The sequence below is a fragment of the Mycteria americana genome, chromosome 18, assembly GCF_035582795.1.
Source record: "Mycteria americana isolate JAX WOST 10 ecotype Jacksonville Zoo and Gardens chromosome 18, USCA_MyAme_1.0, whole genome shotgun sequence".
Taxonomy (NCBI): domain Eukaryota; kingdom Metazoa; phylum Chordata; class Aves; order Ciconiiformes; family Ciconiidae; genus Mycteria; species Mycteria americana.
In genome coordinates this window covers 6,113,647-6,138,549 of record NC_134382.1, presented here as the reverse complement: position 1 = coordinate 6,138,549, position 24,903 = coordinate 6,113,647, and the positions used below count along the sequence as shown (strand labels likewise).

At 39.8% G+C, this 24,903-nt stretch overlaps 1 protein-coding gene across 1 annotated transcript in view; it reads left to right on the top strand.

Moving 5' to 3' along the window:
* Positions 1 to 24,903, top strand: part of PEX14 (peroxisomal biogenesis factor 14) — a 79,520-nt gene that overhangs the window by 18,674 nt on the left and 35,943 nt on the right. Inside the window, exon 3 of the mRNA XM_075520819.1 lies at positions 19,057 to 19,141. Coding sequence (XP_075376934.1) covers positions 19,057 to 19,141 — 85 coding nt within the window. The remainder of the gene's footprint in view (positions 1 to 19,056; positions 19,142 to 24,903) is intronic.

Sequence of the window (24,903 nt, the reverse complement as noted above, 5' to 3'; positions counted from 1 at the left end):
GGTCTACCTGATTCGTTATTCTCATCAGGAAAGAAATAGGTTTTGGTCTTTATTTTTTAAAGTGAATGTAATTGCTTGTGAAAGATAGTGAAGCGATAGCTTTGGAGACTTAAATCATCTTCTCACAAAACTTAAACTGCAGCCTGTGATAGCAGCATTGCAGGATTCCCCACCAGCATGATATGGAAGGGACCCCCCTCGTCCCCCAAGAGACAAGGGGAGAATTCAGTCTCTAGCCCATTTGATGCTTGACTTCCCTCTGAAGCTGCCAAGAAGGGTGCCAATTTTTCCATTTAGCTGACTATTGTATAGACCTTAAAAGGAAAGGTTTTAATGCAGTTGGCTGCGATATAGACTGTTAAAGGGAAGTTATTTATTTTAACTGGCTCCTGTATGGATTATTACAAGGGCATTCTTTTAGCTGCAGCTGCTATATTGACTAGTGAATGTGCCGGGCTGTATTGCTAGTAGCTGTCATATTGACTGTTACAGAAAAGATCTGTATTTAAGCCATAACACTGCACTGGGATCTCCCAGGCAGGATATTAATGCTAATTCATCTGCTCACCCCCTGCTGTGAGTGTTATTTGTTTAAATCTGTAGAATCCCACAGCGCATTTATATCCTCGCTAGAGTGAGCTCCGCTCCCTGTAATTATTTAACATTATATGCTGATATAAATTGTAACAGTTAAAGAATGGTAATGAGTAGCAAAAAAACACAAACTTAACCTTAGAAATGGCAGAGTCAGCTCTTAAAACAACAGCCAGCAACTTTCACTGTTCTCTGTCTTTTCCCAAGTCCATATGCACAATATTGTGCATACATTATGTGTGTGCGTGTGTGTTCATGCTCGCACTGGCAACTGTGCCAGGCAAGGCTGTAATTATGCAGAATGTACTGTGAAACTTATGCACACACTCATAATTACATACAGTGCCTACGTACAGCAAGTTTTATCTCTCTGCAGTTCAGCTTCTTGATGAGCTGTTCTGATAGGTGATTTGAGTTGGGGCTACCATACTGACAGTGGAAATGGAGCCCCTGGATTCTTCTCACCGAAGGTTAAGCTGAAAGCCATCGGGTGTCACTGTTGCTCTGTGTAGGCTCAACTGGCAGTGGATTTGTCTGGCAGTAAAAACTGGACTTTGAAAGTAGTATTTTTGGCTATAAACATCTAAGGCATTTATACATAATTTATATATAAAGTGCATGTCCATACAACACCATTTATGTGTGGGTGGAGTGAGTGGAGGTAGGTCTGTTGTGTCTTAGCTGAATTTTTTTGCAGTTTCTGTTGCCTATTATAACATTCTTGTCCCAAACTGGCACGCAAGATGGCCAGCTACTGCTGAATAGCTGTTGCATTCTGCTCCAGAAGTGACTGTGGTTCAACAGTGGAGGTGACCTGATTCCTGTTTCTAATTTGCCTCTGAATATTAAGCTATGGGCAAATTTTTGGTTTTATGATGTGCGCAACTGTGGTGTAGAAACAACAACATTATATTCAGTTTAGATTTTTGAAGAGCTTTGGAACTACTGGGCTTAAAAGGTACTGTAGAAAGTTTTAAACTCTAGTATATGTGTCAGAGCTCATTGAAAAAACAGGTTTGCATTAAAACAGTTCATCAATAGCGTAAGAAAACTTTCACTGACTTAAAATGGAGATGACAGAGAAAAGCAATGTAAATAGCAAAAAAAACGTATTTTAAAAAGACTTCTTTGTAGTCTCTGTCCCTTCTGATTTCAGGTAGGGAGTAAAAGCTGGCGTAAGAGGAGCTGAGCTTGTACTTGATTTGCAGAGTAGCGTGCTGGTCGGTTGGGCTGCGTTGGCAGCATGGACCTGTGCCAGACTTCACCACAATTCATACTGTGTCAGTTTAATAAATGCACTACTTAAATTATGAAATTACAAAAGAAAAAAGAGAATGCACTTATTCAGACTCTTAATACATTAAAAATAAGGCATTAAAACACTGCCTTTTTTTTTCCCTTCCAGAATCAATAATGAACAGGAAGGGTTGTAGACATTAACAGTCATGGACATTCAAACTCTTATACATAAATTATCTTAGAAAAATGCACATAAGACTTGAATAATGTAAATACATTAATGCATTTAATAATTTAAACATTAAAGCGCATTCAGGAATTCGTGGCAGAAGCTGTTCTGAGATAAGGAACGGTCCTGGAAGTTGTGTGTCCCAAGATCGATGGCTGGTTTCTCCTTGAGAAAACTCTCTGGGGAAGTCAAGCTGTGCAACTAGAGTGACCGCCTGTCCTAACAAATCCCAGGACGTTAGCCAGCTCTTTTGCTTTTCACCTCCCATTCTCTCTCCATAACATGCATGAATACATACATGCAGAACATCTCATGGTCCAGAAAAGGCCAGTGTGCATTTTGCCATTTCTTTTTTGCATGTGTGCTGCAGTTTGTCTAGGAATTAGGTGAAACAGCTTCAGAGAATGACAGTATCTTGGCTAAAGGTAAAATACCAATAAATGCTAAAGAAACTGCCTGCGAGAGGTTCCATGGTACCATGCAGGGTAGGAAGAAGAACTGTTTGGACAGTATCTGGACTCTGATCTACCAGTTCTCCTGGGAGATGGGAACATGGTGTCTTAAGTACAGACAGTGAAATGGGGATCCTCCTCTTCTAGGGCATTGCATGGACCTGTAATTCAGACTCCATCCTAGCTGTTGGTAAGACAGTGTCAGTTGGAGAGAGTGAGGCTTGCGGAAATAATGCTCTCCAGGAATGCTCAGCTCTTTCTTGGAGCCCTGAAAATCACAAGGTTGGCTCCGGTGTAATGACGAGAAAGAGGTTTTATTCTGTTCTTGCTTCTCTGCTCTTTGGATTGAAGCACCTTCAGCACTGTAGCAGCGCCTAACCGGCACACCAAGGTCCCCCTCATTCAAGGCATTTTCCTGAGGATTTTAATCTGTGTCATTTTTGGTGATGCAGTTAAGTTTGAAAGGTGGTGTATCAACCCCTCATGCCATTTCCCCTTGGTTCATAGCCTTGCTTTCTTTGCCTCTTCTGCAGGCAGGTGCTTAGGAGGTCATTTGCACCCTACAGCCCCACTCACAAAGTGGTATAAGGTATCCTGCTTAGGCCTAGATACTGATGGAAATAATGATGGAACTAATAAAAAAGAGCTTAGCTTGATCCCAAAGGGAGAAGAGTTGGGTTGGTTAATTAAAGGAGCCTGGCACAGGGCACCTAGTAATTATAGGTGCAAGAAGTCTGAATTTGAAGAGAACTGTGCAGCTGGAGAAGGATAGGGAGGCACCCAGAACTCTGCAGGCTGTGGGCAAGAATGCAGCAAAACCAGATCTGGAAATCAGACTCTGGCAGAATTCCTTGGTGAATTCTTATTTATTCCATTTTTTAATGAGGACCTGAATCTCTCCTTACGCATTTATGTTTTTGCATGCACATGCGTATGTACAATTCCAGTTACACCCTATGGCTGGGAGGGTGATTTTATTAAAGACCAGAAGATTGGGAGACAGATGTTTTAAGAGACACAGGCCTTGCCTTATAGTAGTTTGGAATAATTAATGCTGACTGCTGCATTGGTTGTATTATCGATGCTACTGTGTCTTTATCTCAAGCATCTTCTCAACACCCATGAGTCTGTATCACTGTAGGGCAGAGCTTTTGAAAGCAAAGGGGCTGAGGCCACCAGGGCCTGCTGGGAAATTACTCCTAAACTCTTATGCAGGTGTGGGGTGGGGAACAATGCTATGTCATCACATTGTCATCACCAATGCTTTGTCTTTTTGTAGTTAAGTTCCTTAAAGCAGTGTTTCTCAAACTTAGGTTATAACCCCCAAAGGGATGCAAAACGCTTCAAAGGAAGTCACAAAGTCACTAACCAGTACACAGCTTTCTACTAGTAATTGCGATTAGGAGTTCTGTTCCTCCTAGTTTGAAGAGTTAGCATTTATTCCAGTAACTCTCATTTACCTGAAGGAACTTGCTGCCATCTCAGCTGAGGAATGTGGGATGAGCTACCACAACAGATGAGTGCAAAAGGGAGTCAAGCTTGCATAAAGTTTGAGAAGCAGTGCTTTAGCAAATTTTATTTCCCAGGGACAAGCTCTGCAAATGTTCCCTGAAATGGATCTATTAACTTTACCTGATGAAAGATAAAGACAGTTATTTTGTCCCCAGTGGATTTCTCAGTAGGCCCCATCTGGGGAAGGTAGGACTGTTTGTGCAAAAAAGTATTGTTTGTTTTAGTGCTCAGGACTAAATAATGAGGCAAGGAAACTGTAGCTCTTACTCTACCCTTACAGCTGACAATGCTGTATTCTGGTAGGTGGATCACACTAGAAAATGAAATGCTGGTTCTGAGGGATTCCAGCTCAAAAGATGAAAAGCACCAGTTTTGTCAAACTATAGGAGAAGGTGGTCAACAGAAGAAAATTACTTTGAGAATTTGACTTGTGTATGGACTATATGGATGTGCTCCTTGACTGTCTTAAGTGTAAAATAAACAAATGTTGAGACACCTTGTTGAGAATTTGACTTGTGTACGGACTATATGGATGTGCTCCTTGACTGTCTTAAGTGTAAAATAAACAAATGTTGAGACACCTTGTTGGGACTAGGGGAATGCTCATGGTCATTTTTTTCCAGTTGAGGTAACTTTATAGTTTCTGATCACCTGTACAAAGCCAGGGCTGAATGCCCTCAATTTTCCCATCTCAAGCTTGCGGTACCCCTGTGTACAAGGAATACATTTTGAGCCTCCCACACCTGAAAGAGAGAAGCATCGCTGGTGGTAGAAAAGGGGTGTGTCTGTTGCATGTGGGAAGCTCCTGCAGGGGATTTTTCATAATCCAGGGCCTGTTGAGGAGGGGACTTTGCCCTGCTAGCTTTGTCTCCATGGGGGTATTCCATGCTTTATCCCATTTCACAGCCTGAACTTTTTCCCCCACTTAGAGGATTACATGGGGCAGAGATGTAAGAAGAAAGGGAATCTTGCCACTGCTGCACCTCTTTATCTCTGTAACTCCATGTATATCTATCTGTCTGCTTTCACAAGGGCCAAGCTTTCTGCCTTCCACAGCCCTGCTCTGAAATTGCTGATTCAAGCAGGTAGCAACTTTAGGACTCCCTGCAGAACAAATGCCTCTTGCATCCTCCCCTGGCACTGGGATTTCCTCTCTGATTTATCATGCTCAGGTCTGCTAATGTCCCTTGACTAAACTGGGCATGGTGTGATGGTGTGAAGGTCATTTTATATATGCCATATACATTTCCAGAGATGTGGTGGGAGGGTAGGACATCTGAAGCAGCATATCCTGCTGGGAAAAGGAGGAAGAAAAGGATAGTCTGGCTCTTCTTTTCACAGCTTCTTGTGGTGGGATGAAGGTTTTGACAGCCTAATTCAGCATTTAGAGAAAGAACCAAGCAGAAAGATTCCCCCTCACCCACTCCTTGCAGCCCAGCTGTGACAAACTGACAGATAATTAACAAATCAAGACCTCCTATTAGCCTTGTCCCTGATGCATTAAAGCAGCTCCTATGTTGCATGTGTCCTTTAGCAAATGCCTGTACTTTATGGCTACAGAGTGAAGTAGGTAGATCACTTTAGAAAGGTAAAGGGTTCTCGAAGATGTCAGTGCACAAATATTTCCAGGAACAGAAGAAGTTGTCTCTAAAAGAAAATGGTGGACAGTAGGTGGGAGAGCTGTACCATGACTGAATGAAAGTACTCTAATGGTACAGTGTGTGTATGGAGTATCTTCTGGGGATATAGGGCTGAAAGGGATGTATGGAATTATTATTGAGTCCCTCTTGTTTTTACAGAAAATGACATAAGTTGAAGCAGCAATTGATAGGGCAGTTTTTTTGACTGGGACTAACCAAGCCTGTAAAAATTACATGCCAGGAAATGTGGTTTGTGGTAGAAACAGATCTAATGTTAAGACCTTAATATTACGTTGTGGGTAGGGTATTGGTGCACTTTTCTTTCTGTCCTCAAGTTGTTGAAACGGCATGGGTAAGCCCCAAATAAGCTGACTTCTCTTCGCTTTAGCTCCACTCATCTGGAGAAGAATGAAGAAGGGTGTCAATATCCTTCTAGTTCAAGATGTTAAATAGACACAAGCCATTGGTTCAGCTTAACACATGTTAAAGGAGAGAGGGATATCTAATTGCATCAAAGCCACTCTTAAGTTCATGTATGTGGAGCCCATCAAGCTGAAAGCATCCAGACAGCATCTGCTGTTATCAAATCACTCTTGAGTCGAGCTAATTAAAATAGAGCTTCATTTTTCTGAACCATTGTTTGGCAGGAATTCGAAACAGGTCTAACCCAATTTCTGTGTGTTTATGAGCCTTTATTATATCAAAAGTACTTTTCTGTAAATGTACAGGGCAGTGTTAAATGAATTGATCCGCACTGTATCACTGTAGATGCACTATGGACTTCCTAATGATTTCTCTTCTAGCTTCTTCCAGATATACCCCAGAAAGCTTGCTTTGTCCCTTATCGTGTCATCTTCTTTCTCTCTTTTCCTTTCTATCTCACTCTCAAGAAAGTAAATGTCCTTGTATTTCTTTCTTTCATATCCTCCTCCTCCACTCTATTGGGATTTTTGTATTATTAAAACATTTACACATTTGCTGCCACATGCAAATGCAGAATAATAAACCAGGACTCTTTATACTCCAGACAGGAGCAGGAGGTCTCTCACCACTGATTCTTACCCAGTACTCATCCCTGTTGATTACAGGGGATGGAGAGGAGGGGAATCTAAACTTTGCTGTGTTGAATCCGTTTGATATAGGGGTTTTGTCCTTAATTTTTTATTTTAAACATTTTATATTTCAGTGTGCAAATTCTAGGTATGAGATTCCTCTTTATAATTTGCTACGTACCAAGCACAAAAGTTAGAGAGACGTAGAAATTGCTCCCTGAAGACAGGTTGTACTCTTTGGCATCTAAAAGCTAATTCATGAATATTCTCTGTTAGAAAGAGAATACCGCATATACGGCCAGTCACTTCAGAACATCTGAGTGTGAGCAGCAGCCCAGTGAAAGAGTAAAGTCAGGAAATAACTATTTTTCTAGTACCCAGTACAATCCAAGCTGTTCATATGATATTCTTAAGTCTTAAATTTATTTCTGAGCAGTGGATTCATGTTACAAAAAAAGGAAGTTAAGGATTAGCATTAGGTAAAAATCCTGACAGTGATCTGTCATGAAATCTTCTCCCTAGAAAGGTAGTAAAGACTTTTAGACTTAAAAATAGATGGACAAAATGTAAAATAGAAAATCTTTCTGTAATATAAATATAAATGTACTTTCTGTATAGTTCAAGGAAGTTTGCTTCTTTTAACTCAGTTAATTCACCTTGGAATGGAATTTAAGAGCATTTTATTTTGCATTTAATGAAGTCTATTCTGAATGCGTATATTCAAATCCTCTGTGTAAAGCTTAAGGGCAGCATGCATAAATTGATACCGGAAGCAAGTGTAACATTTTGCTATAAGCACGCCAACGAGTAAGGTTCTATTAGTTGTTCCCAAACTTATGAAGTATTATTGTCTCCTGTTCTGTGGTTTTAGAGAGATGAAGAAAATTTTTACTCACAAGTTTGGTCTTCTGTTCATTGATAGTGACTTTCACCTGATTCCTCTTTTAATAAATTTAAGTGAATTTAATGCTAACAAAAAGCAGCAGAGTCACAGCATTCAGAAAGATAGAGCACGGACGTTGTACTGCATGCTTTTTCTTGTAAGCAGACCTAATCAAAGGGCCCTACTGCTAGGGGCTTGACTAATCTCATTATTTATTCAGTTCCTATCTTCTTTTCTGAGACCGTCAAGGTGTACAGTGGCTACTTGTCTTTCTAGCAACTGTCTCATCAATATGGTCACTTTCCCAACCAAAGGACATGAGGCCATGGCTTTGAGAGAAGAATTTCTGGTAAAGCACAACAATAGAGGTAAATCCAGATACTCTTACATGCAAAAGTAATTAAAACAACGTTTCTGCTCATGTCATGGTGAGTACAGAATGAATGTGTCAGATCTAAGAATATCTTCATAGGCTTCTCAGCATTTCCTGTATATGCAATTGTTGCTGTAGTTGCTACTGCAGAAAGAAGTTTGCCATTCTAGCAAGAAACACTCTTTTCTTTTTTTGTTTTACAACAATAACAACAAAGTCAAGTATTTGGTCTAAGGATCCAAAAGCCCAGGAAATGCATCTCTAGGGCTCCTCGTCAATTTGGGACCTAATGAAATATAGAAAATACTCAATAAAAGCACCTTTATTACTTTAAATGTTTAAATGTGGAGTTTTTAGCCATCAGGTTAATGTTTTTGTATCATTTTTTGATTTGATTGTGAGCACTTTTCCAGGTATCTCTGCCACTTGAGCACTAATTGGATTTCCACAGATAAACGGTGCTAGCTGCAGCCCTTACATCACTGTGTTTTTACTTCATCATTATTTTATTTGTTTTTACTGTAAAGGTTAATAAATCCTGGTATGTTTAGAGTATGAAACAAGGCAGGCAGGCTAAGAACTACAACATGAAGGGGTGAAGTTTTATATGCTGCTTTCTCAAGTCTGAGGGGTGGAAGGAGAAACAGTGTGCCCTTTGTGGTATTCCTAATGGGCTGCTGGGTATGTTAGTCAGCCAAGTAGCAATCCATAATCCTTAAGATAAAAAGCGTTGATCTCTCCACTAGTTCTCAGACAGAGCTGTAAGGCATTTGAATTGGGTTACCATTGATTTAAGGTGGGGAGAAGACTGAGTAGCATGGGTCTGCTTAAAAAGGGATATGTGGGATTTATTTAACTTTATTTAATTTTTTAAAGAAAATTGGAAGCCTTTCAGTGCAAGTGCACCTGAGTTCCCTCTGGATTCTCAAGGAAGTTAGTATAGAACTTGCCAATATTTTAGGGAAGAACTGATTGAATGGCAGATGTTAGTCAAGATTTAGGCTGCAAATAAATTTCAGTAAGAATTTATCAAGTTCCCAGATACTTGCTGTCTCACCTATTTGTTCAGGAAAGCATGTATTTTTTACCATGCTCATGATTTCCGGGGAAGCTGAGCTTGACTTCCTGCCACAGTAGAGGTAACCCTTAGCTTCCAGCCACGAAGAGAGTGTGGAAGCCCTTTTTGGCCTAGCAGGATTGAAACGAGTGCATTTCAAACACTTACCCCCAGTTTTGGACTTTGTGGCTTAATAGAAATTGATTGAACAGCCTGTACTTGGGCCAAAGCAGCATTCAAGAGTGAATCTACTTTCTTCTGTTACAAAGATAGAAAAATGCCTTGTGGCTCCTCTGGATCAGGTGCCTTGTTTTGAGAATACTGCAACGTTACAGACTCAAGCTTTCAGTTGTGCCAGTTCTCCGTAGCAACAATGGCCATTCTTACATTGGTGTTAATCCCTTGCTGTGGTGTGGACCCAGATTTCAGAGAGATTGTCGATGCTTTCTGCAGCATTTGTCAAGGAAACGGCTGCTTTCTTTTTTTTCCTGAAGTGAGTAATTGTTTATTAATTTTTCAGCACGTAAAGAGTATAATTATAATAGTCCGTGACATGTGCTGGCTGTGCCAAGGTTTAAGAAAAACAAAAACCAGTAGAAGTGCCATTTTGAACCTTCTCTGATTTTGTAGGCTTTCCTGGTTTGGACCCAAATTTGTGTGTAGAAACTAGGCAGGAGCACCCTGGCTTGAGTATAATTCTCTGTAGAACTACTTCTCTTGGACATTTTAACTCAATTTAGGATGGTGGGATCTTATTCAAGTTTTTTGAGAGGGAGGAGTTGGTGATCAGTACCTGTGATTTTTTGGTACATACAGTGCTGTATTGGTTGAACAGCATCCTGAATTTGTCCTGACACCTATATGCTTTGTTTCTTTAAGTAGTGAATGTAACATCCATGAAAAATGCCAAATTGACCCCAGGGGAAAATGAAGTGGACCCGTTGTTTGCAGAATATTTATGGTATGGACAGCTACAGTGGAAATGTTCCTCATGTTTGCCCTTATATTGTGTTTCACTCCTGTTGTAGAGGAAGCATCCTAAGAGTTGACAGGGAAGCTCACTTGCTTTTGAGGCTGCTCATGCAAGTTCCTACATATGAAGGAGAAATTCTGTGATGTGAGCTTCTTTCTGTTGAGAACTGGACAAAGACAAGGGACGCAGCTGCTTTCAAATCTATAAAATTATTCCACTTGCAGTCCCCATAGACTAGGCAGCTCTGGCCAATCAGATTTCTTGCCCCTTACTTAGTTTTTCCCTTAATAGGGCAATTAACAGCAGGAACAAAGTGCATGGTCTGCTCAGTCTTTATTATTATTTGTGTTGTAATAAATGTCTAGGAGGCCAGTTGCAGACCAGCACAAGACACTGTGCAAATACAGAGTAAAAGGACGAGTCTTGTCCCAAAGAGCTCTAAGTAAAATACTAAATTTACATAAAGCTCTTCCAGTGTTTTAAGTCCTTCTCCTTTTGCTATTACTTCCCAGCTGCTGTGGTTTGCATGATTTATTGCGCACCTGTCACAATTTCCATCTTCTTTAATGTTTCCAACATGAAACCTTTTGTTTGTTAGATTCTGGTGATCCAAGTAGTTTCCTCCAGTATCTCCTTATTCATTCTGTCATTCAGATCTTCCACGTAATAATGCCATCATAGCCCCCTGACTTCACCCCTAATTGTTTGGGGTTTTATTGCTGCAAGGAAAACACTAATGTTCTAATCTACATTTCCCATGGATTAAGAATTCTATTAAATGGGGTTCTTGAAATAACAGGTTCAAGGAATAAGAGCTTGCTGATTTTTCCTGTCCATTTGAGTCATTTCAGTCCAAAACGTCTTTATAGCATCTTCCACAGATGGTTTTACTTTCGATCCTCTTGCACTAAATCTAACCCATTGTATTACTAGTATTTTCCAGTCCCTTGACTGTGGAATTAGAAGGATCTAAGTAAGTCTGAACAATGATCCTGTTCTGGTGCATCTCTTTGATTGATTTAGCCTTCTGGAGTCTACCATTCAATAGCGATTTTAAGTACTCAGGCACAATTGTTAGATGTGACACGGACTTCCTATCTTTACGTCATCTTCTAGCTCCCTAGCATGTGAATGAACCTCCAGCAGTCCTTGTCTGCCCTGTAGTTAAAAGAATGAAAATGTAATAAATTACAGCTTCATTGTTTTTTACATTCAGCACATGTGCAGATAATAGGGTAAAAGAGATTTCTTTCAAAAGCTGTTGTATTTGGACTCTTTAGTAATGGCAATATGGAGAGAGGAGTGAAAAAGGCAAGAGTTGGAGGTGCTGCCATCCACTCCCCTGAAAGCTGTATCATGCATTTTTTTTAGTTGCGGAGCCACGCAATGATCTTAGTTCTGCTGTAGTGAGCATCTTGGACACTGAGTCATTACATTCCTTTGGAGTGATTCAGCTCAACAGCTTGACACTTGCATTCATTTTACAGCACAGAGCCTCAGTGGTCCCTAAGCTTCCTTCTGTAAGAAGGGAGAAGCAAGATGTATAAATTGGGTACTGTCATGAAAAGTTAGAAAAATCAAATTCTCTTTAATAAATTTTGACCTTTCACCTTCTCTCTAGCATTTTTCTTAGGTCCTGTTGAATCAGTTTGTTAACCTTACCATGGCACACTGGCTTCATCCACACTTGGAAGCTAGATACCTTACCTACTTGCATGAGACGCTGACCTTCTAGTCCATATATTATCCACAGTGATCCAGTACATTCAGCACTGAGGTTATTGCCGTTTTTATGTAAACAGAACTTCAAATAATTTGCTGCCAGTTGGATTGCAAGCATTATTCCCCCCCACCCCCCCCCACCTTGTTCATCTTGCTGCAATACCTTCTTTGGTGGTACTGGTGATTATAGGAAGCTTGCAACTTAAACTTAGGCAGAAGTACAAAAAGGGGATTTTTAAAGTTTATTTCTCCTCTGAAAGTGAGATTATATCTTTTCTTTTCAATAAAAAGTTAAAATGTTTGAACTCTAGGAAAAAAGTTCATGCTACTCATTGGTTAAAATTTATTATGGCTGCATTATCAGTTTAATACATTTAGTTTGCTCTTCTGCTCATATTTCTTATAAGATGTTTTTCCAGCATTTATCACTTCCCCGTAACAGTTTGTATTGTGTTAAACCTGATGTTATGAAGTCTCATTTGGAGGTGTATTTCTTTCTGAAGTAAAAAAATACATAGATAGCACATTTTCTCTGTGCATAAAAATAGTTATTGTACGTTTCTTTTAAAGCATGTGTAAAAGTTTCTTGTTCTTTTTAGTTTTATGCATGTTTTGCTTGAATGTTATTCCTCTTAAAAAGAGGAATTTTGGCAAGATGTCCACTACGTTTTAAATCGAATTAGAAAAAACTGAAGATGGCAGAGATATTTCACTTTGAAAGGTGACTACTACAGAGACGAAGTTGCTACTTTTCATAAGGGCTTTTACTCCATATATCAATGTGTTTTAAGAGAGACTTGGGTCAATAATACCATGCTTTAGAATTCCCTAAATACATATTTACACAATAGACCTTAAAATATATTAGTCTATCATGTCAGCTCCTGTACACTTCTATCAGGGATGTTTTATGTCCTTAACATATGATACAATAAAACTTTATTTTATATAGCATTTTTCATTCAAATTGTATCCTAGAATGCATTGTGGGGTTAAATAAGACTTTCACAAGGTTAAAATTAAAAAAAGCTGAAGGGCGCAGGAAAATTAAGGGCTTTGCATAGGAAATATTTATTTAACTGAACAATGGCAATCTGAATGGAGAGGCCACCCAGCTAAGAGAGCCCGTAAGTCTTATTCAAGCTGCAGATCAGGATCCCTGGAAATGGTGAGGTTATGTGAGGAAAGACTGGTTCTGTGTGAATAAAGCAGGTGGAAGGGTCACGCCTTTATGAACAGCTGGAGGAAGCGTGAAGTGGCTCCTGGAACAAAGAAGTTGAGAACAGGGACTATATGGAGTCACTTCTTTGTAGTGAGAATAGTAGAGGAAATGAGGGGAAAGTACGTTGAAGGGAAAGAAAGCATCTGAAAGCACGCCTCTAGCTAAACTGGTGGGGGAAGTTGATGGGAACAGGATAGCAGTGTGCACCGAAGATGTTTCAGCTTCTTCATTTCTGCTCGTTCCAGCATGCGTAGGGAGTGGCAGGGGTCCTGGCTCCAAGGAGGCTGTCCCTGGAACTAAGTAGGCACAACAAGATGACATGAAGACAGCTCAGCTTGGATTTTTTCTGGCTTTTATCAATTTTTTTTTTTTGGTCACCCTATTAATGTAAATTAAGTAAGTCTTTTTTGTATGTGATAATTATAGATAAATGTATTTAAAGTAGATCTGGATTTTGTAGTCCTCAGGAAAAAGAGGAAGAGTAATTTTTCCCCCCGTCCCTGTCATGTGTTCATTTTAATGAGCAATTTTAAAAAATTGAAAATAAAAGAGGAAAATGAATAGGTGTTGAACCAGCCTGTGATATGTAAATGCCAACTAGTAATTACCTAAAACCTCAATTTTCTTTCTGTTTCATCTTGCAAAACATTTCATTTCCACTGAGTGAAAACACTTAATTTGGGCTTCGCGGCGGGTGAAGCCTGCCTCTCAGCGCGGGGCCTGCCGCCGGCCTCGGCTAGGGGGAGCGCGGGCTCTGCGCTGGCGGGGTGCTCCGCGCCCGCCGGCCCAAGGTTATTCCCCTTCTGCTGCCCTGGCGCTTGTTCTCGGGGCGCTGAACAGAAATCCACCTGCCCCGAGCCCACATCCGTGTTCGCCTTCGGGAACCTTGTTCTTTCAAGTATTGGTGAAAACTGGGTGATAAATACACGGCCAGGGTTTGTTTTCTTACCGTTCGTCTGGTTGCTGTTGTGTTGATGATTTTGGGTTAGATTGCATTCATAGAACTCTCAGTGGTCTGAGTTTCCGGGCACCTGGGATTTTTCCTTTTTAGCTCGTATTACCGTTTTTTGGTTACTATGCTGTGTTCTTTTAGTTCTGGGTTCTTAATCTCAGATACAGTTTGAAGCTCGTTTCTTCCTTGCCTTTGTTCTTTTCTGGTTCTGACTCCTGTGAATCTTGCTTTAAAATTGTATTTTTTTTTTCTTTCCTCTGTTTTACATGAGGGGTTTTTTTATTGTTGTTATTGCATTTTTAAACTTTTCTCAGTACGACTTTGAGATCTGCCAAACTTTGTAGGTTTCTCTCACAACAGAAATAATTCCTGGAGTTCTGCATGGTTCCATAAAAATTTCAATGAAAACGTAGGAGCTTTAGAGTTTTTTCTCTCTCCTGACCAACCTGCAGATAATGTCTTTAGAAATAACAAGCAGTTTCTGTGAAACATGAGTTTCACAGGAATTCTGGGGCCCAGAACACTGAATTGGGGGAAGGTTTGCTCTGGGAGAAGAAAGCTTGTGTTGGAGAACATTGTGTATGTAGTGTCCCAGGACCCCGACTCTGAGAGAGCTCTGCCTGGAATCTCCAGGAACAGTGCCTCTTTAGTGAGATATATGGCTTCATAATTAGCCCCTTGCATTTTTTCATGAGTGCTAGCATCAGCGTTCTATGATGTGTTTCCCTGATTAACAGCTGCTTTGCAACTATTTCCGTGTGCCACCGATAACCATATTTGTCAAGTTAGTCCTGGCAGAGCACTGATTTCTTACTGAAACGCAGCATTTCTGTTTGAAGGGGTTTTCTTGTTCGTTGCAGTGCCAGGCTTTTAAGTCAGCCCTTGTTAAAACGTAAGTTGGCTTTAGCCTGATGCTTGTTAACAGGATTCTGGGTATCTCCTTTAGAGTAGGAGTGCAGAAACCTTTCACAGACAATTTAATCTTCTGAGCCTTGCAAACATACAGCCGTACACTGAGGGGGTGTTGCTGTAGGCTAATATATTGATCAGTTCCATTTGCCCTATAGCTGTGGCCTTCTGCTCTGGCTGAAATAGGTTGAGTGTGTGTTGATACTGCCATATTATTATTTTTTAATACACTGGAAAAAAATTAATTCCAACTTCTTTTACATACGTCATGTATATTGCCAGTGTTGATTGCTTCCGCACATGTAATGTAAACTGTCTGTGCATAGTTCATGGCCTGTGCCGCCTCTGCTTAATGAAAAGAAGTGTTGCATTTAAACAGATACAGATCCACTCAGAAAGACAAAATACCATCCCTTGCAACGTATAATTCAGACCCAACCTTTACATCCCAGGTCATCTCAAAGTCTCAGTCTATCAACAAATGCTGTTTAGTAATAACCTACAGAGGTTTCCCAGTATTAGGAAATCTATTAGAGCTCTTACTGGCTGTGCTCCTCGTGGCTTTTGATTTTGTTTTCCACGTGGAACTCTGTTACCGAATCCTGTGGAACTTTTATTAATGAAGGTGATTTTCTTTCACATTTTTGTTAATTGATTGGGGTTTATTTTTTGAGATGGTAGAAAAAGTGGACATTTGCCACAGTATTTTAAATTTCTTGGTTTATTTTTCTAATGCTAGTAACTGATAAAGCAGCTTAGGTTGCTGCATTGGAAACCCTGCAGCTTTGAGCATAATAAGAAATAAGGCTGTCTTTCCCTTCCCCATTAACAGAAAAGGGAGGGAAATTAGGAGTGAGGGACCTTGGCTATAACGTCAAAGTGCTGTGCTTTGGCCCAGAATTTTGCCAGCCTGCTGCACTCCCACAACATCTGCAATAAAGTTCCTGTCTCCGTTTTATATCTTTGACATTGAAGCAGAATATTTGGCCTGAATTTATGTAATTTGGCCAGGCACAAATATAATCCATGAATAGTTACATTCATCTTCTAATTAGAAAATCAAACTGTAGGACAAGACCTGCTGCAGGATTCCACCCACCGCCACCGAGTCAGAAATATGTCTTTGTGTATCATATCACCGCAGGAGAAGCGGTGGTAGGATAGCAAGTTTATGGAATTGACTTGCTTTTAAAAGCCAAATACACCATCTTTCATTAAGGGAAATATGTACCTGATCCGCTAGATAAAACTAGTTTGCGGCCAGTGTGTGCTGGCAATCTAAGAATCAGAGTAGTGATACAATGCACATTATTTGGCAGTGTTCTAATACTATAAAAATTTGGAGAAGCGTTACAAATGATACAGAAATAGTATGGAACAATGTTACCAGCTGAGTCAGAGTGCTATTTGCTGCATGATTTTTTTGGCTATACACAGGACTGCAAAGTCTTCTCATCTTCCTCCTCCTTTTTCTGTTGTTTAAATTATGGACTGCAGTTGCCCTTGTTTGTGCAAAGAAAATGATCCATAGACGGTAGGAAAGTTCTTGTGTATGTTTGTTGAAAATATTGGCATTTTGACATGGCCAAAATTGCTTCATAAGTTGCTCATGTATACAAGATGAATTATAAAAATGAAGAAGTTTCAGCTCAGCCTATAGGAGGAATGTTCAGAGGTTTGAAGTTTGTTGTTGCTTGTGATTTTATTTTGGTTTAAGATTAAAAACTTTGTGAATAACGGAGGAAGTGATGCAGGGAAGAGATAAAATAGAAGTTTATTTTGGAGTGAAATTTACTACTGAAATGTTTACATTTTTACAAGGCAAAAATAAGTTTTAATAAAGAGTTAGAATCAATAAAATGTTCACATGGTTGTGCTTGAAATAGCACAGTGAAAAATACTGCTTATTTCTTACAGGTTTTTTAATGCTTAAAAACTGATAATTAAGTATGAGAGCTTGCAGAATTTCAGGTCTGCAGGCCTTTTGTGTCTGTGTCTCTAGCTCACTAAATGTGGGAGGGAGTGTTGAGGAGTTTCTGAAGAAACAAACAAGTAATTATTGTTAGAAGGAAAGTGGTTTTGATATGTTCACGTATCTGTTGGTCTGCTCATTTGGGCATCTTTCTTATTCAGCATATTATCTTAAGGTTATTAGTTTGGGCACTTTATATTTCTGCATCTGGCATAGCAATATCAGCACAGTTTAAATCTGTGATTTGCCTGTCACCTGCATTTCAGCAGGAGACAGATCAAGTGCGCATAAATGAAACCGAAGTGTACTTTATGTGGGATATTTTGCTATAGTATTTTATGGTTCAAAATTACTGAATGTAAACTTAAGGGAAAAAATGAAGGAAAATAAGAAAAGGAAAAGAATTAAAAATACCCCATTCATTTTATCTTCCCAACTTTGAAGTGTGCTGGGACTTTGTCAAATTCCCGTTAAAATAAATATGTCAATTTTGTCTCTCTTCCAAATTCATTTATCATGCTTTTTTAAAAGGTGTTTTCTGCTTTACCTGATGTTTAAATTGGATTCGCTCGTTTCTGCTGTTCTTTGCTGTATCCCCCATGTTTTTCTTAAATGAATTAGTAATGACAGCGTACTCCATCATACCCTCTCTACAGCCACTTTAAGGGAAGCCTGGTGATCTAAACCTTTTAACCTATTAAAGATGATTTTCCCCAATTGAATCAGACCCACCACAGGTGTAATAACTAATCATTTAAACTACACCTGCTATTATGTATTTTTAAGCCATTATGCGTGTTGGATAGATGATAATTCATGTTTATTGCATTGTCCAATGGATCCGTTTTGCCTACACTAGCCTGATTAATGTATTTAAAGAAATAAGAGATGCAATTTAAAAGAAAAAAAACATTGATGGAATGCACTGAGGAGTACATTGAAAGTGCCATTAAACCCATCAGAACTTTGCTCTCTGACCAGAAATGCATATTCGAAGGGTTTGATTCAAACACAAAGTGAAACTTAGCGATTTCAGTAGTGATGCTATTTTTTTCTTTCTTTTTCTGCTGTGAAAAGTTCTGAAAACCTTTTTGGAACTGAATTCCAGAAACTGTATTCTAAGATAAAGTCTTCAAGACCTACCTAACATAGGTCTAGCATATACCACCATTTTAGGAGAAGGTTCATGCCACTGTTTGGGGAGGAAAAACCTCTTCCATGCATATGCATGGTTATTTTTAGCTCTAGAGGAAGGAAGTCGTCTCTTCCACTAGTTCACATGGATGTGTCCATCTCCTAACTGCTGTTAACTTCAGGCAAATTATTCCCCTTATGCCACAGTCAGAACAGATGTCTTTGTATAAAAGTAAAATGAATCAGCTGTTTTTCACTAGTGCAGCAACATGTAATAATGTGTATAATAGTATAGGAGAGTATGTGGAAAGGTGACCTGCCATATGAAGGAAAAAATCAAATACCTTTCATTGGCACTAAGTGGAAGTGTAAAAACCTAGTGCCATTGTCGTTGATGCCATTGAGTATTACCCCATACTTACCCTTTGTTTGAATAAGTGGTTTGTTTTAAGTGCTATGTCACCTTAAAGAGGGATGGAGAAGTCAGTCTTTAGGCAAAAGTAATCTGTGATTTCTGCTGATGTGGAACATAAATTTAACTGCTCACCTACCCGTTTACGTCATGGAAAGTGACTTTTTTTGATATTTTTGTTATGTGATCCAAAACATGTGAAGTTGCTTCTTTTCCAGTCATGACAAGCTGAGGTTTCTTTATTGCTTTCAGTAAATTAGAATGATGGCAGAAAAGGCCTTGATGTCTTAGAATTTGCAGGGAGATTTAAGTCAGATAGAAAGGAAGCATTCTTACTAGTAAGCCTACTGTTCACATGCACTGTCTCAAGTTTGCCCTCAAGTATAGGAGCCAACTTAGGTAAGAAGATCACAATCTAAATGACAGAAACCCCTAAGAATCTTAAGAGAGTTTTTCGTACAGGTTGAGCTGCTCCAAGAGCAATTCAAGAAGAAACTTCTGGGTTGAAATACCGTACTTGTGCTGTCTGATTAGAGTTGAGCCACAAACTCTGATGCTCGTTGAACCATTTCTGAAAGTTGGATCGGTGTCAGCTCCAGACCGTCTCCATGTGTTGGATGTGATGCCTTACTCTGCAGTACAGAATGCATAATGTAAAATAGGAATTTGACCATTCCTAACTTGGATCTTTTCTCTCTTCTATTTCTCCAATCCTCCTACCCTCATCAGATTGTGACAGCAGTGAAGTTTTTACAGAATCCACGAGTCCGCCAAAGTCCTCCTGCAACCAGAAGAGCATTTCTGAAGAAGAAAGGTATGGACTCTTAAGTTTGTGGTCTCAGTGGTAGTGAGGGAGCTTGAGTTAGTGTAAAGCCAAAATGTATTGCTATGGAAAATTAGAAGTTAAGGACAAAGCAAGTAGTCTGTCTCAAAAAAAGGTTTCAAGTTTGTAAGAAATATCAGGCTCTTTTCTTCCAAACTGATTAGAGCAATATTGGCACCAGATGTGGAATTGTAGAATACAGAAGACACAGTGGAAGTTTTTGGGTTAACTATTATCAGATCTTTTCTGAAATGAGGACAGTTTAGAGTTGCGGACTAGTTGGTCAGTTCTAACCATAGTGATGTTGGCTTTAGAATGACCAGTTTCTAGGTGAAAAGGTCGAATATTTCCGAAGAGAGCCTGAGAGAGGAATGAAGGGCAAAGGACTTGGTGAAAGTAAACAAGGCCAGGTTAAGGTCAAGCTTGGGGTTAACCTGACTTTCAGGCTGAAATGGTAAACTACTGACTGAGTTTAGCCCTTTTCTATAGCAGGGATAGAACAGATCCTGACAAATCCTATATCGTCTTAGACAGATGGAACATACTTTGGCCATTGCCTACTGAGAATTTATTTTGCCTTCTGACTCATAGCGGAACTATCTTTTGTTCTTTTTTTTCTTTTTAAAGTTTTTAGTCCACACCTTACAGTACATTTTGGGTGAAGTTCACTCCATATTATGCTACCCTCCTGGGACCATATTGCTTAGATCCTTACCGCAAGATGTAAATAATAAGGACAGTCTTACCTTGGAGTTAATTACATGCACTATGGAGCACTTTAAGCAGTTGGAATGATACTGAAAATACAAACTCCAAACTTCAGAGGGGAGTGACCCACTTGTGCATTGAAGTCATAAATACTTCAGGGTACATCAAATTCTATAGCTAAAGATCTTGAGTTTTGAAAAGTAGAGAAGCCTGTGAAATATATATTATTCTGTTTGGGGTTATGAACTGTTTATTGAGACGCCTGAGGCCTGATGTCATGAGGTGGAGAGTTCAAGTATATGCATCACTTTGCTCATCTTGAATAGCAGAGGACCTAGAAGGGAATGGCAGTCTTGTGTTTTAGCAATGATGTCATGACAGGTAGTTCATGGGTACATCATTTTGAGTGTGACCCTCTCCCTGCTTGTTCTAGTGCCAGTTAGAGAACATTCCAGTCACATAGGTATCTTGCTTGCCCTGCCCTGCCAAGAGGATGGCATTAAAATTTGGAGCCTGTTGGCCGCTGTGCTCCATGAGTTTTTCCTTGAAATATGTGGACCTACGGGGAGTAATTAATCATAAAAGCTTGGGGATTTCAACTCTATCATTGAAGCAATGAAGCAAGGGAAAGCTGAGCCTAAAAGCTGTGCTGATTACCCGGGGTAACCTGATACAAAATCTATTGTTGCCGAGAGATCCTTAGCCCCCAGTATATCGTGCAATATTATAACTGCCTGATCTTATTCTGTGCTGACAATGACCAGTTATTCCTCATTTTCTCTCTCAACACAGCTGGGTTAGAATTTCATTTGCAGAAGGTATTTAGAGCAATTTAGAGACAAATGTCTCTGGTGTTTGCTCTGCACTTCCCCACCGCAGGCTTCGCTGAACAGTTTTTAGTATCAGGAGCTCCATCTAATCTGTTTAATTTTAATAAATCCCTGACTGGGAGAAGAGGAAGGGTGGGGAGATGGAGGCACAGAGAAACCGTGGCCCGACTAATACTTCTTATGAATTACTTGGCTAATAATTACTAAAGAGCAGAAATGGTTTGGTAGAGCTGTTTGTTTGTTCCTGTTTGTTAATTAGCCCTCCTTCCCTTTGTGCTAATTGTTTGTTTGAAAACTTAACAGTAGGAGATGGGAAGGAGCAGGGCCCAGTAGTGCCTGTACCCAGCAGTCACTGGAAATACATCTATATGGAATCTGACCGCTGAGCTTACAACGTGACCTCTGTTCAGTGCTCGAGAGCAGAAGGTACATACTGTCATGGTACCTATGTGCTCTAGCAGATAGAAGCAATTATTCTTGAAACGTAGATGTTGTGGCTAGTTTAGTCCTGAGTAAATGAGGAATTACACAGTTTGGTAGGCTGTTCCCCCCTATTCTCTGATACACAGTCGATGTCATCCCGATGATGATGTTTATCCCCATTTTACAGATAGTTAGGCTGTCTGGTAGGGAAGTCCTCACTGCCAGTCAAAAAAGCATTTTCTGTAGAGAAACCATTTCCATTACAAGAGTCTCTTGTAAAATTATCTTTGTAGGGAATAGTACAGAAGTACCCATGTATTTTTTTCATGGTTACTCTGATCCAAGTTTCTTCAAGCAGAAATTGCAATAGAAGATCTTTTTATGGACCCCAGAAGAAGTTCAGTGAAGGGGAATTTTGATATCTATAGATAGTTGTACGAACTTGTCTTTTGTGGTTACTTTCGTGGAACCGTACAGGAGAGGTCTATGACTCGCCACGGTCTGGTTAAAAACTCCTGCAATAGAGAGGATGGTGCTGGATCACCTTGTGTCTGTGAATGCGGAGTGAACAGCCCAGGCGCCCTAACCCTGGAGGAGCCTTCCACTACCCCAGCTACAGCCTATGCAGGCTACAGGGATAGGATTAGAGCATTAGCTGTGGGTGAGCTTTCAGGTCCCGCATTCCTGACTTTGCCTAAGAAATTTAACTTCTGAGACTTGCAGAGGTGGTTCCACCTTGAATTATATGTTTTTTCTTTTTTATAAGCGTCTTCTTCCTAAAAAAGGCCAATCACATTTTATTTCTTTTTAATATTAATTAATATTCAATATAGGAAGTGGGGTTTGTTTAATGCATTTCAGTGTAGTGAGAAATGAAAGTTTCTTCAGGATCATCAGCTGGACTGGGTTTGGTTTCTTGTGAAACAGTAGTTGCAGGGGCTACAGGTAGGCTTTGCTGGTTACTCGCAGGTCAGGGATTTGCTGAAGTGCGCTCTCTGGAACATGGGATGATAGTTTTGATGACAGTTGGGAGAGTGAGGGTGTCCTGGATTTGTAAAAGGTCTTTCAAAAGTTGGATGAGATTTCTCTGTTGTCTTAAGCACTTTTAAACTCCCAAATACAGAGGCATTAATGAGAAACATGAAGTTATTAGAATCATTTATCATTTTCTTTGAAGCTTACACTGGCATTTTGTGTAATTTATGACATTTCCTCCTTTTTATCATGAACTTCTTCAGATGAAGGGAAAAACAGCTGTTTCCCCTCAGAGTATCTGAAAGAAAAGAAAGGAAAAAAAGATGCTGTTTGTTTTTTGTCCAACTCGCTGATTCTGCTGATGACATGCCACAGAATCGGCGGCGCCTTGGGAGTAATTAGACAGCATGTGGGGTTTAAACCCTTGTGGAAATGTGTCTGTCATCTAACGGTTGTGCCTCAGATGTCCTGTACTGCTTAGTTACCCATCCGGTAACTCATGTGGCTTGTTAATTTTGTGTACTCTAAGTCTGTAACTTCTGGCAAGATAGAGAAAAGGGGGTGGAAGTGCACTATACATGTGGAGCTCTATTTTTCAGGGTGCTAGTCTTTTGGGGCAGGGAAGGGAAAAACTGCTAGGATACAGATTTATTGTGTAATCCTGGATGAAAAACCTTTTTCGTAGTTGCTTGTTCTCTTCATATGTAAAACAAGTCCAGTAATGCGTTCCCAGAGTGGGATTGTGGGAACAGACAAAAGCATATGAGGAGCTCAGAAATTATAGTGGTGGGAGAACAGAAGTGCATTAGGGCAAGTAAATGTATAATTGTTGAGTTTTATTGGGAAAATACCCACCCAGAAGGTTGGACAGTCTTCAGAAGATATGCTATCTGGATTAGTCTTTTCTATATATATGTAATATAATGGGCTACATGCTTCCAAAAGCAGTCGTGCTCTTGCTTGGCGAGATGAGTTGGAGGTTGTTGGAAGTGTTGTCCTTTTACGTATTGTATCTACTAATCTCTTTCATTACTTTGGCTGGTAGGAAGTGAGTTACTACACGAGGTTTTCCTGTAGGTCTTGCACGGTTTTTTGCAGTGCATCAGAGTTCCAGAAAATTTTGCCAGTGTCAAGATGCCAGGCTATGGTGATTTCTGAAGAGATGAATTGTTTAATTGTACATGCTCCTTCCCAATCAGAGCTCAAAGACACTTGATTCCCTGGAAACAAATGCTGTCAGCCCCAGAATCTCCAGCAGAAAACTGTCTTAATTTTCTTCCTTTTTCTGTAGTCTGCATTCTTTGACGTTGAACCCCTGACTTTCCTTCTTTGCCAAAGAAACCCAAGTGGATCACCTTGAGGACCTGAGAGAAGGGGGCACAGCCCACTGCTGGAGAGCTTTAAAGGAAGTAAATTCTTCAGCAGATTTCAATTTAACCCTCTTTTATTACTTTTCTTTTTTATAATTTAAGTCCATTTCATGAGGCAGTTTGCATGTCCTTGAATGGAATCTCGTTACCATGAAAGCTTTTTTAGCATTGATTTCATAACAGTCTTAATTTAATAGTGCCATCATTACGGAGAGGCCCTGAGAGTGAGGCCCTAGCTTTCCAGGTCACTGACCTTTTAATTACAAACCTTGTTCTGATGGCCAGGTTATCGACTGGACAGCTCCCAATTCCTGCCCCCAGCATGAAGATGAAAATAACTGCCTTTCCTCCCCCACTTCCAGAAAAGGGAGGAAAAGAAAAGTAACCTCTTGTGTTTCCAAAATTAATTTTCTCCTTCAGCTTTACTTTGTAATTAATTCTTTAACATGTCTCAGTGAAGCTCGAACAGTTTTTACAAAGCTTTTCCTTGAGAAGAAAATACAATACCAATAGAGTCCAGTGACAACTCATGCAAAAAAATATAGTTAGTAGCCTGTGTTGTCACAATACCTATTTGGGCCAAACTGCTATGGCCCTCCAAACCTTATGCTTTTCTAGAAATGACCATGTTTGATGCAAGAATGTGTGATTAGGCCATAAGTGTAGATTCTTCAAGGAATGCTAGATGACTTGTCCTTCTCTTCAAACATGCTGACAGAATATGGATTTAAGAGGTGGTGAAGAAAAGGAGTGAAGACTTAACTTCACTGCATAACTGATTGTGTGAGTGAGCGCTTGTCCTGTTTTGTACTTGCAGGTTGGGTAACTTGTTCTCTAGCTGTCTAGGAAGTGTTTTGTGCCAGTGCCTGTGCAGACCTCATCACTTGCACTTGCAAGGCCTGGAATTCAGATACCGATAGCAAAAATTTATTGCAAGAATATACTTAGTGTATTAAGCATCTAGAACAAATTCCTTTAACACCCCACGAGAGAAAGTTCACCAGCATAGGTAGAACCAGGGAGGGTGTGCTTTCTGGTTATTAAAGAAGTTTGGAACAGGTGTTCGAGTAGCATAAAGTAAGTCTAACAGCTTGTGCAGACTTACAGAAATGACTGTACAGGTTAAACGGAAGTCAGTGCATTCTACATTTTCATAATGCTTTTCATTTGAGGATCTTTGTACCCATTAACCATTGAAACTTTGCAGCTATTTGCATGGAGCATGTTTGATGGTATGTGTAGGGTTATCTAGATCTCACTGTGCTTTCCACTAAAAAGCATTCACCTCTGAGGTAGAGGACAGCAGCTGCTTAACATCACTACGTGGTTTTTAGGAGAGGAAATGAAGAATACTTTATCTAAGTGATCTTGCAGGGAGCTTTAGGGATAGACAATGTAATTACTGGGTAAAAAATTTACTAAGATTCTTGAAAAGCACTATGGGATA